Source organism: Buceros rhinoceros, unplaced genomic scaffold (assembly GCF_000710305.1).
Source record: "Buceros rhinoceros silvestris isolate BGI_N320 unplaced genomic scaffold, ASM71030v1 scaffold16374, whole genome shotgun sequence".
Taxonomy (NCBI): Eukaryota; Metazoa; Chordata; class Aves; order Bucerotiformes; family Bucerotidae; genus Buceros; species Buceros rhinoceros.
In genome coordinates, this window is record NW_010406679.1 from 24398 (window position 1) to 38644 (window position 14247).

The 14247-nt window shown below is 39.8% G+C and overlaps 1 protein-coding gene across 1 annotated transcript in view; it reads left to right on the forward strand.

The window, feature by feature from the left end:
* LOC104491749 (E3 ubiquitin-protein ligase TTC3-like) overlaps window positions 1-14247 on the forward strand; it is a 61310-nt gene that overhangs the window by 23831 nt on the left and 23232 nt on the right. The window contains 9 exon segments of the mRNA XM_010134216.1: window positions 3290-3427; window positions 4550-4630; window positions 5355-5467; window positions 7681-7807; window positions 9373-9495; window positions 9699-9800; window positions 10492-10584; window positions 11043-11107; window positions 13076-13212. Of these exon segments, the coding sequence (XP_010132518.1) occupies window positions 3290-3427; window positions 4550-4630; window positions 5355-5467; window positions 7681-7807; window positions 9373-9495; window positions 9699-9800; window positions 10492-10584; window positions 11043-11107; window positions 13076-13212 (979 nt within the window).

A 14247-nucleotide genomic window follows, 5' to 3' on the forward strand; every position in this document is an offset into this window, starting at 1 on the left:
GCCAGCCTGTTCCAATGCTTCACAACCCTCCCTGTAGAACTTTTTTTTTCTAATATCCAGCCAAAACCTCCCCTGGCGCAACTTAAGGCCATTTCTTCTTTTCCTGTTGCTTGTTACTTGGGAGAAGACACTGACCCCCACCTCGCTCCTTTCAGGTAGTTGTAGAGAGCAATGAAGTCTCCCCTCAGCCTCCTTTTCTCCAGGCTAAACAACCCTAGCTTCCTCAGCTGCTCCTCATAAGACTCTAGACCCTTCACCTGCTTTGTTGCCTTCCTTAGGACACACTCTGTGTGTCTGGCTGGATACCAAGTAAAAATGGACTCCAAATTAAATGTGAAAATAAATGTAGTTTATTATATACAATATAATAAAGCAGAATAACATCCAATATCATAAAAGAAACCAATATTAGCTATTATGTACCATATGATAAAAGAGCGACAGGAGTGATGCATCAAATCATTACTGCAAAGCATTACAGTGATTAAGAAAAGGATACATCACCAATTACCACCTTAATAACATTATCTGGGCCCACACTTTGACTGGGAAGCCCTGTTGCAGCTGGTGCCAGTAGTCTCTCGGTATTTGGGAAGTCCTATGTGGTGCGTCCACCTGTAGGTGAGGCTTCTGATCCAGCCCTGGAGCTTGCCTGCCTTTATACTCAGTGAAAAAAAAAAACCTGGCTAACATATGTAGTGTATGTAAGCTCTTGAATTTTGTGCCAAGTGCAGTTGTGCATTGTTTCATGATCCCTAAGATCCACACGCATCAAGGACACTGGCCAGACATGGCTGAGTTACTGTCATGACACAGCTGCACGCAGTGTTTATTTGCTGGATGGTGTTGTTCACATCCTGCTTGGTCTGCGCAGAGGGCCCAGAACAAGTACCACCTGTCAGATTCACTGAAGGCAATTTATATGTGTCCTTGAGCAACTCGAGCTCACTGTTAAAGTTAAATAATTACTAATGACATACTTGATCAAAGACTCTTTTATACACAGTAATCAATCATTACTTGATAAATTTCCACCACACGGTCCATCACCCCAACATCTTTCTTGTAGTGAGGGCCCCAAAACTGGGCACGCTATTCAAGGTGTGGCCTCACCAGTGCCGAGTACAGGGGGACAATCTCTTCCCTGCTCCTGCTGGCCACACTATTGCTGACACAAGCCGGGGTGCTGTTTGCCGCCTTGGCCACCCGGGCACACTGCTGGCTCCTATTCAGCCGGCTGTTGACCAGCTCCCCCACGTCCTTTTCCACTGGGCATTTTTCCAGCCACTCTCCAAGCCCGAAGCATTGCAGGGGGGTTGTTGTGACCCAGTGCAGGACCCAGCACTTGGCCTTGTTGAACCTCATACCATTAGCCTTGGTCCATCAATCCAGCCTGTCCAGATCCCTCTGTAGAGCCTCCTGACCTTCGAGAAGATTGACACACTCACCCAACTTGGTGTCGTCTGTGAACTTCCTGAGGGTACACTCTATCCCCTTGTCCAGTTCATTGATAAAGATATTGAAGAGAACAGGCCCCAGTACTGAGCCCTGGGGAACACCACTGGTCACTGGGCACCAACTGGATTTGACTCCATTCACCACCACTCTTTGGGACTGGCCATCCAGCCAGTTTGTGATCCAGTGAAGAGTACACTTACCCAAGCCATGAGCAGCCAGTTTCTCCAGGAGAATGCTGTGGAAAACGGTGTCAAAGGCTTTACTAAAATTAATTAATTAATCATTTCCTCTTTGTTAATTTGGTGGATACTAGAAATCTGTATTCTGTTTAATTACCTCATAAGACAAAACTGAATTCAGGGGAAGGTGCAGGTTCTGCCTGCATTAAGATCCATTATTTCCTTTAAAATACCTATTTTTTTAAGGCTAACTCATTACTGGTATCAAAAATAATGTTTCTAGTTGGCTTAATCAGCTTCATATGTCATGGAGCTTTAATATTTTTAGCTGAACATTAAATAAATATAATTTGTTCTGTTCTTTAACTATAAGCTCAGACAGCAATGTATCAATAGTTCTAGGAAATAAGTCTTAATCATTTTTTCATTAACTCATTTTTGTATTTTGGTGTTTCGTATATCTATTTGTAGTGTAGTCCCTGCCGCTTTTGTTTATAACTGATCATTCTAATATGGGTATTTTCTTACATTTGTTCTTTTTGGTCAGTTGACAGGGTGAAGACAAAATGAGAACAAAATTCTTAAATGCTTAGGAAAATACATTCAGAACATGCATTAAATTTAATATGTCAAAAGCCTAATTCAGTTGACAGGAATACAATTAAGTACACCCTTAGAATACTGTTTAAAAAGTTGGGCGACTCAGAAGTTGTAATGTTCTGATCTTCCCCAACCTCCCCATTCTTTCAGTTTTTTCCTGCCCACGACCCTGTCTTCACATTACCCAGCTCAAATGTTAACATGTGGGAGGGGAAGAAAAAGGGACAGTTATCCAAAAGCTTGTAAAGTAGGATTACTTCACACCAAAGATTAATTCATACTGAAATGAGGTAGTGGGCTAAAATACACAGGTGGGCCTCCTTGTTCCTCTTTATTTTTTGCTTGTGATTGCAGGAGTAGGTGTTGGAGGGGCCTCTTAAATAGTCAGATAACTTCTATCCTGGCACAAGAATCTGCTTCCCAAAGCTAATTTTATTTCAGCGTTTCAACAGATGAAGGGAATAGAAATTCCTACTTTTGCAGCTGCTTGAAATGATTTACAGTCTCGCTGCTGGGAATTCCTGAAGACTCCAGGCAGTATCTGTAGTGGAAGGCTGATAACACAATGCATTCTGAAACGTTCTGTCATTAACTATTAACCTAGACCGAGAGAATGCGTAGGCACAAGGAAATAGTCCTTGGGTTTTTAAAAAATGTTTCTACACAAAGTGGAGGGTACAAGTGAGGAAAAGCACAAATCTAGGGGATTTTTGTACGTGTAAGGAGGGTTAAAATGATGCTTGAATTAAACTTGAAACTTTCTGGAGAGAAAAGACTCTAAACTTAGAACAAAACCTAGATTTTTAAGAGATTAGCAGCAGTAGATCCTTGAAAATCTGAAGTTTTAAGAAGCGGATTTTAAAACAGTTTTATAAAATCAAACCTGATTTGTTGCTTTAATAGTGAAATTGTGATACAGCTGTAGGAAGTACAGAATTCTAACAGTTCTCTGTTGGATAAGTATTTTAGCAAATAGCTTGCTTGCTTCAAAAACAAAAAAAAAAGGAAAAGACTGTTTTCTTTTGAACTTACGGTTTTCCTAAATATTTTAGGTGGATTTAACTATGTTGCCAGAAGAGGTTAAATCCCTCGTTCATGATGGTTATACAGCCTTGATGGACCAGCGGTGTCGCAGTGCTGAACGAGTCTTTACACAATTGTTAAGCATTCTAAATCCTTCAGAATTAAAGGTAAACTAAAGGAGTAAGGTAGTGCATCAGAGCAATTAAAGTTTATGTTTTCAATATTGTGTTTCATTCTTTCCATCAAAATAGCCGTTACTGTTGGATTGTTGGCACTGTAACAAACATCACAGGCAATCGCTGATAAGTATGCCAAGGAACTTACGAATGAGAACCGGATAAAAAACCCAGTAGTTACACAGGATCTATGTTTGTAATGTTCTGCATTTCTAGATGCGATCAAAAAAAAATTTACCAAAACAGTATTCTTATATAAATAAGATAAGATACTCTTACCAAATACCTTATTTGATAAACAAAAACTACTGGCTATTGCCAGCTTAACCTTCGTAATACTGAAGGGTAAAAAGAATTTATATTCTTCAGGTCAGATAACTCTTTGATGGCAAATACTGTGAAATTTTGCGAATACGTATCTGGCCAATGAGCCATTGACCCATCTGTTGTCCTGTACAACAATTTAAAGAAATCTAGTGTTAAGTTTCATGTGACAGTGTGTAGTGCACATGTTTTGCTGTGTTTCAAGCTCACATCTTAGTAAGGGCTGTTGCAGTGCCAACAAGTCTGTCCAAGCAAGTAATGCTCCAATCCATCTGGAATTGTGACCTAGTTTATTAGAAAGAAAAAGGTTCAGAAAGGTTTGTCTGTGGCGTTTGTTTGTTTGTTTGTGTTTTTTTGATCTCAAAAAAGATTCTGCTAAATTCTGGACATGAAATACAGCAAAGACACACTGCACTGCATGAAGTCAACACAGTAAGGCCTGTAGGGTATAGTGTTTCTAAAAGCAGACGTTTCAAGATGTATCGCTTCGAAATGTGTGGGGGCGCCAGATGACCAACAGTAAAGTTAACCTTCAGCTACCAGCAGTAGTCACTGGTAGCTACCAGTAGTGGTTACCAACAATAACTTTAACTACCAGCCGTAGTTAATCTTCACTTTTTATGCTAGTCGTAACATAAATCTGAGTAGAGGCTATGATAAAAAGGATGAGAAAAGAGTTTGGTAGCTCTGTTGTAGTGAAGATCTTTGATTCACAGTAGACAGTAATGTTCTAGTTATCAACAAAATGTATTTATCTATGCTGCTACTGTAATTTGACTCTATTTGCAGCAACTGAATCTTCATGTTATTAATTACGTTGTAATCATCTATGGACATGCCACTGCTCTTCTTGGAATAGGACAACCTGAGGTATGACTTTTAAGTCACTGTGTTGCTTGTATTAAAAAATTCTAGTTCTGGTAGTTGGCCATCCATTTTTGTGTCTTCTTCAGAGACATAAAACAGGTGTGGAAGGAAAGCCTTTGTCACATTTCAGAATCATACAGTTTAATATCTGGGGCTAGATTTTTAATGGTTTTGGATAAATTAAGCTACCAAATAAAGTTTATTTTTAAACTTTCAAGTGAGATTAATTAATTAATAGTTAATTATTTTTCTTCTACTTCGTGGTTTCTTCTACTTTGTGGTTCTGCATTAGTCCTTTTAACACAAATATTCTGCTTCTAAAATAAGAGAGGACTGTGCTTTTGCTTCTGGAAAATACCAAAAGAAGTCTGGGTTGTTTAGGGGTTTTTTTTGGGGTGGGGATATTTGGGGTTTTTTCCTGCAGTGTTTAAATATGTTTAGTGTTTTACTATGAATTTAAAAATGTCTGGATGTTTGTAGCTCAGTGAGCTCAGTCATTTAATTTAATTATTTCGGAGGGATCCCATTTTATAGAATAAGTTCCTTTTCTAAAAAAGGAAGGCCCTTGTATGTGTTCGTAAGGTTGCTTTAATTACCTTTACTGCTGATGAGACTCATCAGAGAATAGGGCATACTGACCCACTGTACTGGAGCAAAAAAAGGAGAAGAAAGGTGAAAAGCTTCTGGCAACGTGTCACATATTTTTGTCTTAACTTTTATTTTGAAGGCTTTGTTAAAAGCTGAAAACCAGTTTAAGAGAATAATTGAAGAGTACCAGGAAGAAAGATTTGGTTGTTTGGCATACTATGGAATTGGAAAAGTATATCTCAGACAAAACAGGTTGGTATAATACAAAGCTTCAATATTTGATACAAGAAATACTTTCATTTGGGAGATGGTGTGTGGGGTTTTTTTTAATTATTCTTCTTTAATCACTAAATTCATACATCAGACTGATTTATTACAACTTTGTTACTGCGGAGGGTGTAACTGGAAGCTGCTGAATCGAGCAGACTCATATCAAGGGCAGAGGGATATGACTGACCACCTCACTCCTGCAGTGGAGGAGAGCTCTTAGGAGAAGGGCAAAAAATGATGATCTCAGGGAAAAATGTGTTGTAAAAAAAGCTTAACTTATCTCAACACCAGGGAGACTGGAGGGTAACCTTTGTTTTAGATAAGGCAGCTGTTCTGCTGAGACATTCCATTCCCTGAGACAGATAAAGAGTAATGTTTTCCTGGGCTAGCCTAACCAGTATGAGGAGAGGAGGGGAGTGTGTATGTGGCTCAGTCAAACATAAAGTGCAGAAACTGGACAACTAATAAACCTGAGAGTAAAGGGCTAGAGCTGGCTTCAGCCCACGTATTCCTGATGGTATTTCTTCTCAGCAACCTGACGGTAAGCATATAGAGACTAGTAATGAGTGTCCAATTTGTGTTAATTCAACTGTTTATTGCAATTGCTATATTATGCTTGTGTTACGATTTCAATATATCACTATATTGCTCTACTTAATCAAAATCCCCCATAATGCCTGTGATGGGTTGACTTGGGCTGGCTGCCAGACCCTCATCCAGCTGTGTTCTCATTCCCTCTCCTTAATGGGAGAAGGAGAGAAAATAAGATGAAAAAGCCGAGGGGTTGAGATAAAGACAGGGAGATCACTTGCTAATTGCAGTCACTGACAAAATGGACTCAAAGAAAAAATGAATTTATTGTCTGTTAAAATAGAGGTGGATGGTGAGAAACAAATTAAAAATCTGAAATCACCTCCCCCGCTATGCCCCACTTTATCTCAGGCTTGTCTTCACTCCTTCACTCCAAACTCCTCTCCCACCTCCTTTCCTGAGTTGCCCAGAGGGATGGCAAATGGGGGGTTGTGATCAGTCTGCAACAGCTCCTCTCTGCTGCTCCTTTCTCCACACACTCCTCCCCTGCTGCAGCGTGGGGCCTCTCCGCAAGCTCTTGGTTCCTTCTGGGCACATCCACCTGCTCTGGCAGGGGTCCTCCACAGCTACAGTGTGGATACCTGTTCTAGCTGGGTCCTTTCCAGGAGCTGCAGGGGAATCTCTGCTCTATGGATAGAGCACCTCCTCCTCCTTACCTTGGTGCTTGAAAGGCTGTTTCTCTCACTTTCTTTCCTTGCTCCTCACAGCTGTGCAGTATGTTTTGTTCTCTCTTGCCCCTGCTTTTCCCCACAGTGCTTGCCTGAGGGGCTCAGCTGTGCCCGGTGGTGGGTTCATTGGAGCCAGCTGGGACTGGGGCAGCCCTGGCATCTCCTATCAGAGGCTGCATCTACAGCACTGGTTCCTAACCCCCTGCCATGTAAACCCAATACAATGCCAAATAAATCAAGTTTTATATTGAACCCTCTGTGGAATAGCTAAAAACACCTAGTCAGAGTGTTGGATCCTGAGAAGGGTTCCTCCTTTCCACTGCTGCAGCATAGCCAGGTGCAGTCTGAGGCCCAGGAGGTGTCTGCATCCCAGTCCCATGGATGTGACTCTTTTTTTACCTTTGGCAGTTTTGACCCATAGTGCGGCTGCGTGTCTTCCAGAAGAGGTGTGTACACACACACGTGACAACACAGCTGGCTATCCAGACTACCACCCAGAGCAGCTTCCATGTAGAGCGCTACCTGAGTTAATGTAAAGCGTAATAGGTAGCAGTCCTGTGCTTCCTTCCTGGCTGGTCAGGGTTGAAGGTCACTTGTGAACATATGCAGATCCTCACTTTGTGTATTGACAAGCACACCCACGTTCATGGGTCCCTTGAAGATCAGCACAGGCTCTCAGTCTGCCTCATACCTGTGCCTGGACTCTGGGCCCCTAACCCAGGCTGGCTTACTTGGCTCGCACCTTGATTCTTTTCTACCGAAGAGTCCTTAAATGCGTAACTCAGTAAGCCAGGTGCTCTTTTATATCACGTACTTAGAGTTACTAGGTTTTTTTTTTCTCTCTTGGATCATAAAATGAATTGTAAAAGTACAGCAGGCCATATTAGAAGTTATTTATACGTGATCTGAACATCTTGTACCTGTTTCAAACTTCAGATTTTCAGATGCGCTTGATCAGTTCATGAAATCGCAGACAATGGTTAATCACAAGATTGTACCTGGAGTGTTAACTTGGCCTGCAACATCTCAGGTCATTGAAGAGACACGAATAGAGAATTTACAGGTATGTTTGTGGTTTTTTGTTTTTTTTTTTAAAAAGGCATAAAAACATGCCTTTCTGAAAAACAAAACGTTGGTCATCTTCCTCCCTGCCTTCCTATTGTCAAGGCTCAAGAACAGTGAGGGGTGAAGGGTTTTGGTCTGGGACAGCCAGTGCAAGCACCACTGCTCATCTGTAGGGTGTTGTCAGCCCCAAGGCCTGGTCTTTCTAGAGCAGAACTTTTCTTGCAGTGACAAATTTTAACATAGGAGAAGCATCCCATTTACAGCACAAGGGTGGGGGCTCTCTGTCAGGCTCAGTGTTTGGGCATTTCTGTATAATGGGATGGTTCTAATGTGATCCAAGTGTTTCATAATGTGTTAACTTCTTGGCTGTGTGTTACCAAACTTTAAGTAGATGTGAATGCAATACACAATGTAATGCTAGAGGGAACCAGTTAAAAATTTGGATTAGCAAGAATGTGAAGTTGAAAACTGCAGCAGTGATGCTGTGTTTAGAACCGAATGGGAGAGTTTGAACATGTAGTTCTTGGTCCATGCGGTGGAAATGGTATGGTAAAATTCCCTGTTTGACTTGAAAAACCTGACTTGTGGTTCTGATACTACAGATAGCTTTTCTCACACCAAACAACTTGTTCTTTTCTTTTAAATTTATTGTTATTACTATTGCTGTTCTTTTTAAACTATAATTGAGTCACTGTTATTTGTGGATGGTTTCTGGATAAGCCATGCCATGAGGGGCAAGACGTGTGAGCTTGTCTGCAGAGAGGCACTTTGGCACAGTAGAACTTGCTGAGTTACTCAGTGTATGAACTTGGCTATACTAGACTGACCTGTGTCCTGTCTGGTAGAGGCAGTTGCATTGTTGCTGCCTAAAGAAAAACTGACCTGAGGATATCTCGGAGACCTCCAGTTCATGCCACAGTAGTCAGGCTGCAGTGATACATCAGGGGTCTGGTACTTCTAGAGAATGTAATGGAACTACCTGAAAGGCTGTAACTGGTGGTCTGTTTCTAACAATGTTTTATTAATCTGGCCTCAGTGACAACTCTGTGGGATTTGAACTGAATTTACATAAAGCCATGGTAATGTCTTTACCTCAGACGCTATTCTGGGAGATCTCACAAGCCTCAGTGCAGGGCCAGGTGTGAGCTGTCCCTGGGAATGTACTTGATCCTGTACCAGATCCCAGGTGAGGCAGTCCTGAAATGCTGGGAAATGGTGGAAATGAGCAGACACTCCATTTTTGTCACGTTATCTGAGTAATCTGGCTCTTCAGTTTTGTCAGTGGAAAACTTCCTATATTTTCATGTGTTTGGAATTGGTCAGTATGTAAAACACCGGTTCAGTATAAACCGGCATGCAGGGAAGCTATGAGTACTTAGCTGATAGTAGTTCAAATGAGCTGTTGAATATTTTGCTGTAAAAGGACAATATTCCGTAGCTTTCACTAGAAAAGAGTTGTTCTTTTAGTATTTTAGTGGAGTTCCCTCCACTAGTTTGCAAGTAGAAACTGATTTTTTTCCTGCTTTCTGTGCAGTTTGTCTTATATTACTTTGTGTTTCTCAGTTGAGTTTAAAGAATTGTATTGAGGAATGCAAGTTCCCTCCAGAACCAGATGCAGTGTGTCGCTATCAGCAATGCCACGGCCATTCCAAAATCCAAATATATTTTACAGACCCAGACTTTAAGGTAAAGTTCTAGTGTAAAAGGGTTTGGGAAATAAAACTTAATGTTTATTTATGTGTTTTCTGCTCCCTTTTGTGTTAAAGAGCTATGTGGAACACATCATCTTATCCTATCTACTGTTAAGTTGTGCACTGTTTTCTGGGGTTTTTGTGTTTGTTTGTTTGTTTTTTTTAAGATGTTGCATTCATATTGTTTCTCAAACTTAGGGTTTTATACGTACTACTTGCTGTCAGCAATGTAGAGTGGAATTTCATATCAGCTGTTGGAAAAAGCTGAAAACAACGAACTACAGTGATAAAAATGATAAGGTAAGAGGTGTCAGACTGTAAGCATTTTATTTTTTTCTTTTTTTAGTCAAGATTATAGCATTCCTTTGGTTTGTGATAAGTGCAGTGCTACAGTCTGATGCTCCACCCACATGACAATGGCAGGAGGAGAGAGAGGAAAGAGGAGTCTTTTTCTAAATTGTCTTGGCATGCAAGTGTGGGTAAAGCTTGCTGCTATCTGCAGAAGAAAGGCCTGTCTGGGTGAAGGCTTGGTATGCTTAGCCTGTTTATCCTGCATCATCGATGTCCTTCCATATGGAAGTTTTATTCCTTCTACAGTCTTGCTGTTGAAGCAACAGTTTGACATTGAGTATGTCTGAAGCAATTTTACAAAAAACCCCAATGTCAGCAGGCAGTGTAAAATGAAGGGAAATCCAGGCAGAATATGAACTCGAAAGAATCTTCTTAAAGTTGACTCTTGAATGTGAAGTTGGAGGAAGAGGGGCTTTACTGTAGCTTTGGGAATAGCAGGTATATGCCACAGATCTGGGATGCTTTTGATTTGCAGTCTTTTCCAAGTCAGCTGTCCCTTTATTTCCTCATCCAGTCACAGTTTAGGACTGTGCTAGCTTTAATTACCTTGGTCACCTCAAATTAAGAAACTGTAATCTGTATAAGAACATGGATTTCATATGAATTTAGATGTCTTTGTGTGTATCATTTTCTCCTACAGGATTTTCTTCAAGAGTTGTGTTTCACTCCTGATTGTGCTGGCCTTATTTCAAAAATAGTTATTTTCAGTTCTGCTGGTCTTGTAAAATGTGAAGTAAGTAAATGTTCATACAAAATATGAAAATAATCTTTAAATATATACTCTAGTAAAAGGAGATAGAGAATGTAACTGCCAGCTCTTATGTAATATGCTATCTTAATGAGCATTTTTTAGGAATATTAATTACCTGCTCTTGTTCTTCTGGTGAAGCAGGAATTACCTTATGGTATTGGTTAGAATTGTCGTGGATGGGAATTGGAGCTTCATTTTATATTTAGCTTGTGTGATTTGAAAGGAGCTGTTATTTTTACTCAGAGCTAATCTTGCTAAATTACATAATTGCATTGGAAGAGTGCTTTTACCCTCTGGAGTCACAGGAACATGGATGGCTCTTTCCAGAGCAGTATTGGTCTGTGAGAAGTACAAAGCAGCAGTAAATATCCTGGGTTTGATAACAGCAGTGTTGTATTGTAACCTAAACTTAATTAATATGATGTCACTTATTTTGGTAGTTTGAAAAAAAAATTACAAAAGCCAAGGAACCACCAAGAGCCAGTATTAAACAGAAGTGTTCAAGGTAAGCTCTCTGTGTTCAAAACTAAGTTGAATCAATTTAAGAACAGAACAGTTTTGTCTAGGACTGGTTTTCATGCCTTTTTAAAAATTGCTGAAATACCACAAATACTTTGGAAAGCTATTCCTGCCCTTTGCCTCTGATAAACTAAAAAGTCTGGTAAAATACGTTACGAATCAGTTATAAAAGCACTTAAATTAACTTGTAAAACAAGATAGAGAGTTACAGATTTATATGGTTGGCACAGGAGGGCATTAACTGGTATTGCTGAATAAATTACTGGTAGCTCTCTAGTGGTCATACAGTTCTTCAAAAGCACCGTTTTCAGTTTGGTCACAGAAAACTGTTTTCAATATACAGTAGACAAGTTGATGCAAATCTGATTTTCCACAGCTCTGTGCGGAAGGATAAGTTGTCCATCGCACCATTGACTTCCCGGCAATTTGAACCGATAGTTCTTTAATACAAATTGCTGCCATCATCTTTAAGCCTTTATACCTGAAATATAATTTCATTATGAGATCTGTGGACAGGGAAGTTATATGTTGTTTGGGGGAAGTCTGATTTGGAGGCTGTGTGTGGAACTTGAGGATTGTTTCTTGGCTTTCCATATGTGTCTTTCGTTTGTGCTAAGGTACTTAACAGTTGGAATGCTTAAAGAACGGGTGTCTGATATTCTTCTTAATGGATTGAGTGTCTTAATTATACATGCAGTGAAAGTGTACCTAGATGAGAATACCACCTCTGTTTTCAGTTTAAGATTGGAAGCATTGTCCTCTTCCTTCCCTTTGCTAGAGGGAAGAAACTCAGCAAGATTTTTAGCTGGATGGGAGCAGTTATCACTGTGTGGCATATCACCACCACACTGTTCACAGCATTTACTGTCTAACCAACTTTGTGTGAATGTTTGGGAAGTGTAAATAAAAACTGCAAGTAGTGATGCTGTTTCAGTTGTTGATGCATGTACCTTTGACACAACTGAGTTTACACTTTTTTGGTCGAGCAGGTTATCGATAATGAGGAACCATGCTGAGAGGATAAACGAAACTGGTTTTTAAAAGTTAAGGAAATGCAAATGTTAATAATTTGATCAGAATGCTGAATTGTAAATTAAGAAAAAATTTCAGTATTTCAGTTACTCCAAATTCAGACATACTAAATGGGAGTAAATTATTGCATCTTATTGCAGGATATTCTTAAACTTACGTACTTGATTTTTATGAAACTTTTAATGAAATGTTGTGGTCTCAACTTCTAAATGGAAACTAGCTTTGTTATATTTGTACTTTCAAGCGTAATATTTTATAGTAGAATGGATGTTACAGCCGTTGTCTGTAAAGTGGATTTGTGCCCAGCGTGCAATAATCCAATTTCCAATATTTAGGAGAGATACTGTATTTATTCAGGCCTGGGCACTCGGTGGATTTTTCACAGATCAAGCACACCGACCAGGGAGAAGATTGCAATATCTATCCAGAAGTTACACACTAAATCCAGCCTACCTAATACATACGAGACGGATTATTTCCCTGTGTTGAGTAATCCTTTTTGGCTTTCGATCAGAACTTACTGCGCCTGCACTAGTTGTTCTGGGGGTCTTTTGAGGAGCATCCCCCTCCCCATTTATACCTTATAAAGTATTGGTTCAGCTCAGGACACAATTGTGTACTTGTCCCCTAGCCAGCTCCACCGTCCACTAGCCAAGAAGGATGTGCATCCTTGATGAAACGATAACCGCAGATCCTTTTAATTACTTATTGGCTATACTTCTAACATTGTTTATTGTTTTTCCAGGTGTTTGTACACTTAATAATAGATCAAAGGGAGAGTATGGTGTGTGAGAAAAGAGGGAGAACAGAACAATTTAGGGAGGACAGTTTGCATCATAGCTATTGCGAGACATGAAAAGTCACTTAAATGTGCCTAACTCCTTTGGCAATGTTGGGCTCAGTGCTTAATTGCTCTTTTCAGTCTTAGGAAGTTAAAAATGAAACAGGAAAAAAAATTGCGAAGAAAGCATGCACGAGAAGAGGCACGGAATTCTGCTAAAAAGAAAATGGAAGAAAACCAGATGGGAAATGAACCATCTCAGCACAGTGATCACAGTGGTATGTGGAAGTGTAGATTATTATTCTAAATTATTATGAGGTACCATAAGTAGCATCCTGAGTGTTCTGAGTGAGATTATAGCAGAAAACTAATATTGAACATAATCCCCTGCTGAAAGACTTACAGTTTCATTTAAGAATACTTTTGTTTCAGTTCTGGTTTTAATTTCTAAATAACTGTAAGATGTCAGTGTATGGTTGAGTTCCTTGTAGGAAACCTTTATTCTTGCTTCATTGGCTCATGAAGAGGGTGAAGGCTCAGGTTCAAAGTTAATCTGTTTAAAAGTGGTTTCAGGAAAAGCTTTATGCCCAACAAGTTAGGACATTGCTATGGGAAAATAAATAACAGCATTTCAGATACATGAAGAATGATATCCTAGCTGCTGTGACTTGAAATGTGTATTTCAGAGGATTGGGGAAAATCAAATATTTTAACCTATGAGTATGTAGTCAGGTAGTGCTTCAAGTGTAGTGTTCCAGTTACGCTGACCTGCAGTGTTCTGTATTTCAGAGGTGTGAACATCCAGTGCATTTTGTTTTAGGGCAAGCTACAGTGCAAGCAAAAATGGGTGATTTTTTTTTTTTGTCTGTATTATTAACTTTAAAATAGTGTTCATGTTAAGTTCCTTCTAGAATTTCATATTCATTACTTTGTGGGCACTTTTTTCATCCCATACATGTTCCACTCAGAGTTCAACAGAACCCTGTTGATTGTTCAGTGGCATATCCTGGCACTTTCTCCATAAAATGCTTTCAGGTGTTAATCTTTCTAGGTTTTTTTGGTTTGTTTTTTTTTTTCTTTGTTGAACCATTTTATTTGAGACTGATCCCCTCCATTATCACCGCAGATTATTATTTTTGCTTCCCTGGGGTTTTTTAAAATCACAGTCAGTGTTGGGTTGTTTTTTTAGTTTAGGCTGCCTCCTTTCCTGTGGCTTATCTTTTGTTCTGGTCCTTGGATCCACACGTGTATGTGAGTAAGTGCCCTTAAAACCTCTTAAGATCTAAAAATGCCCTTGGTCTGACAAAAACACT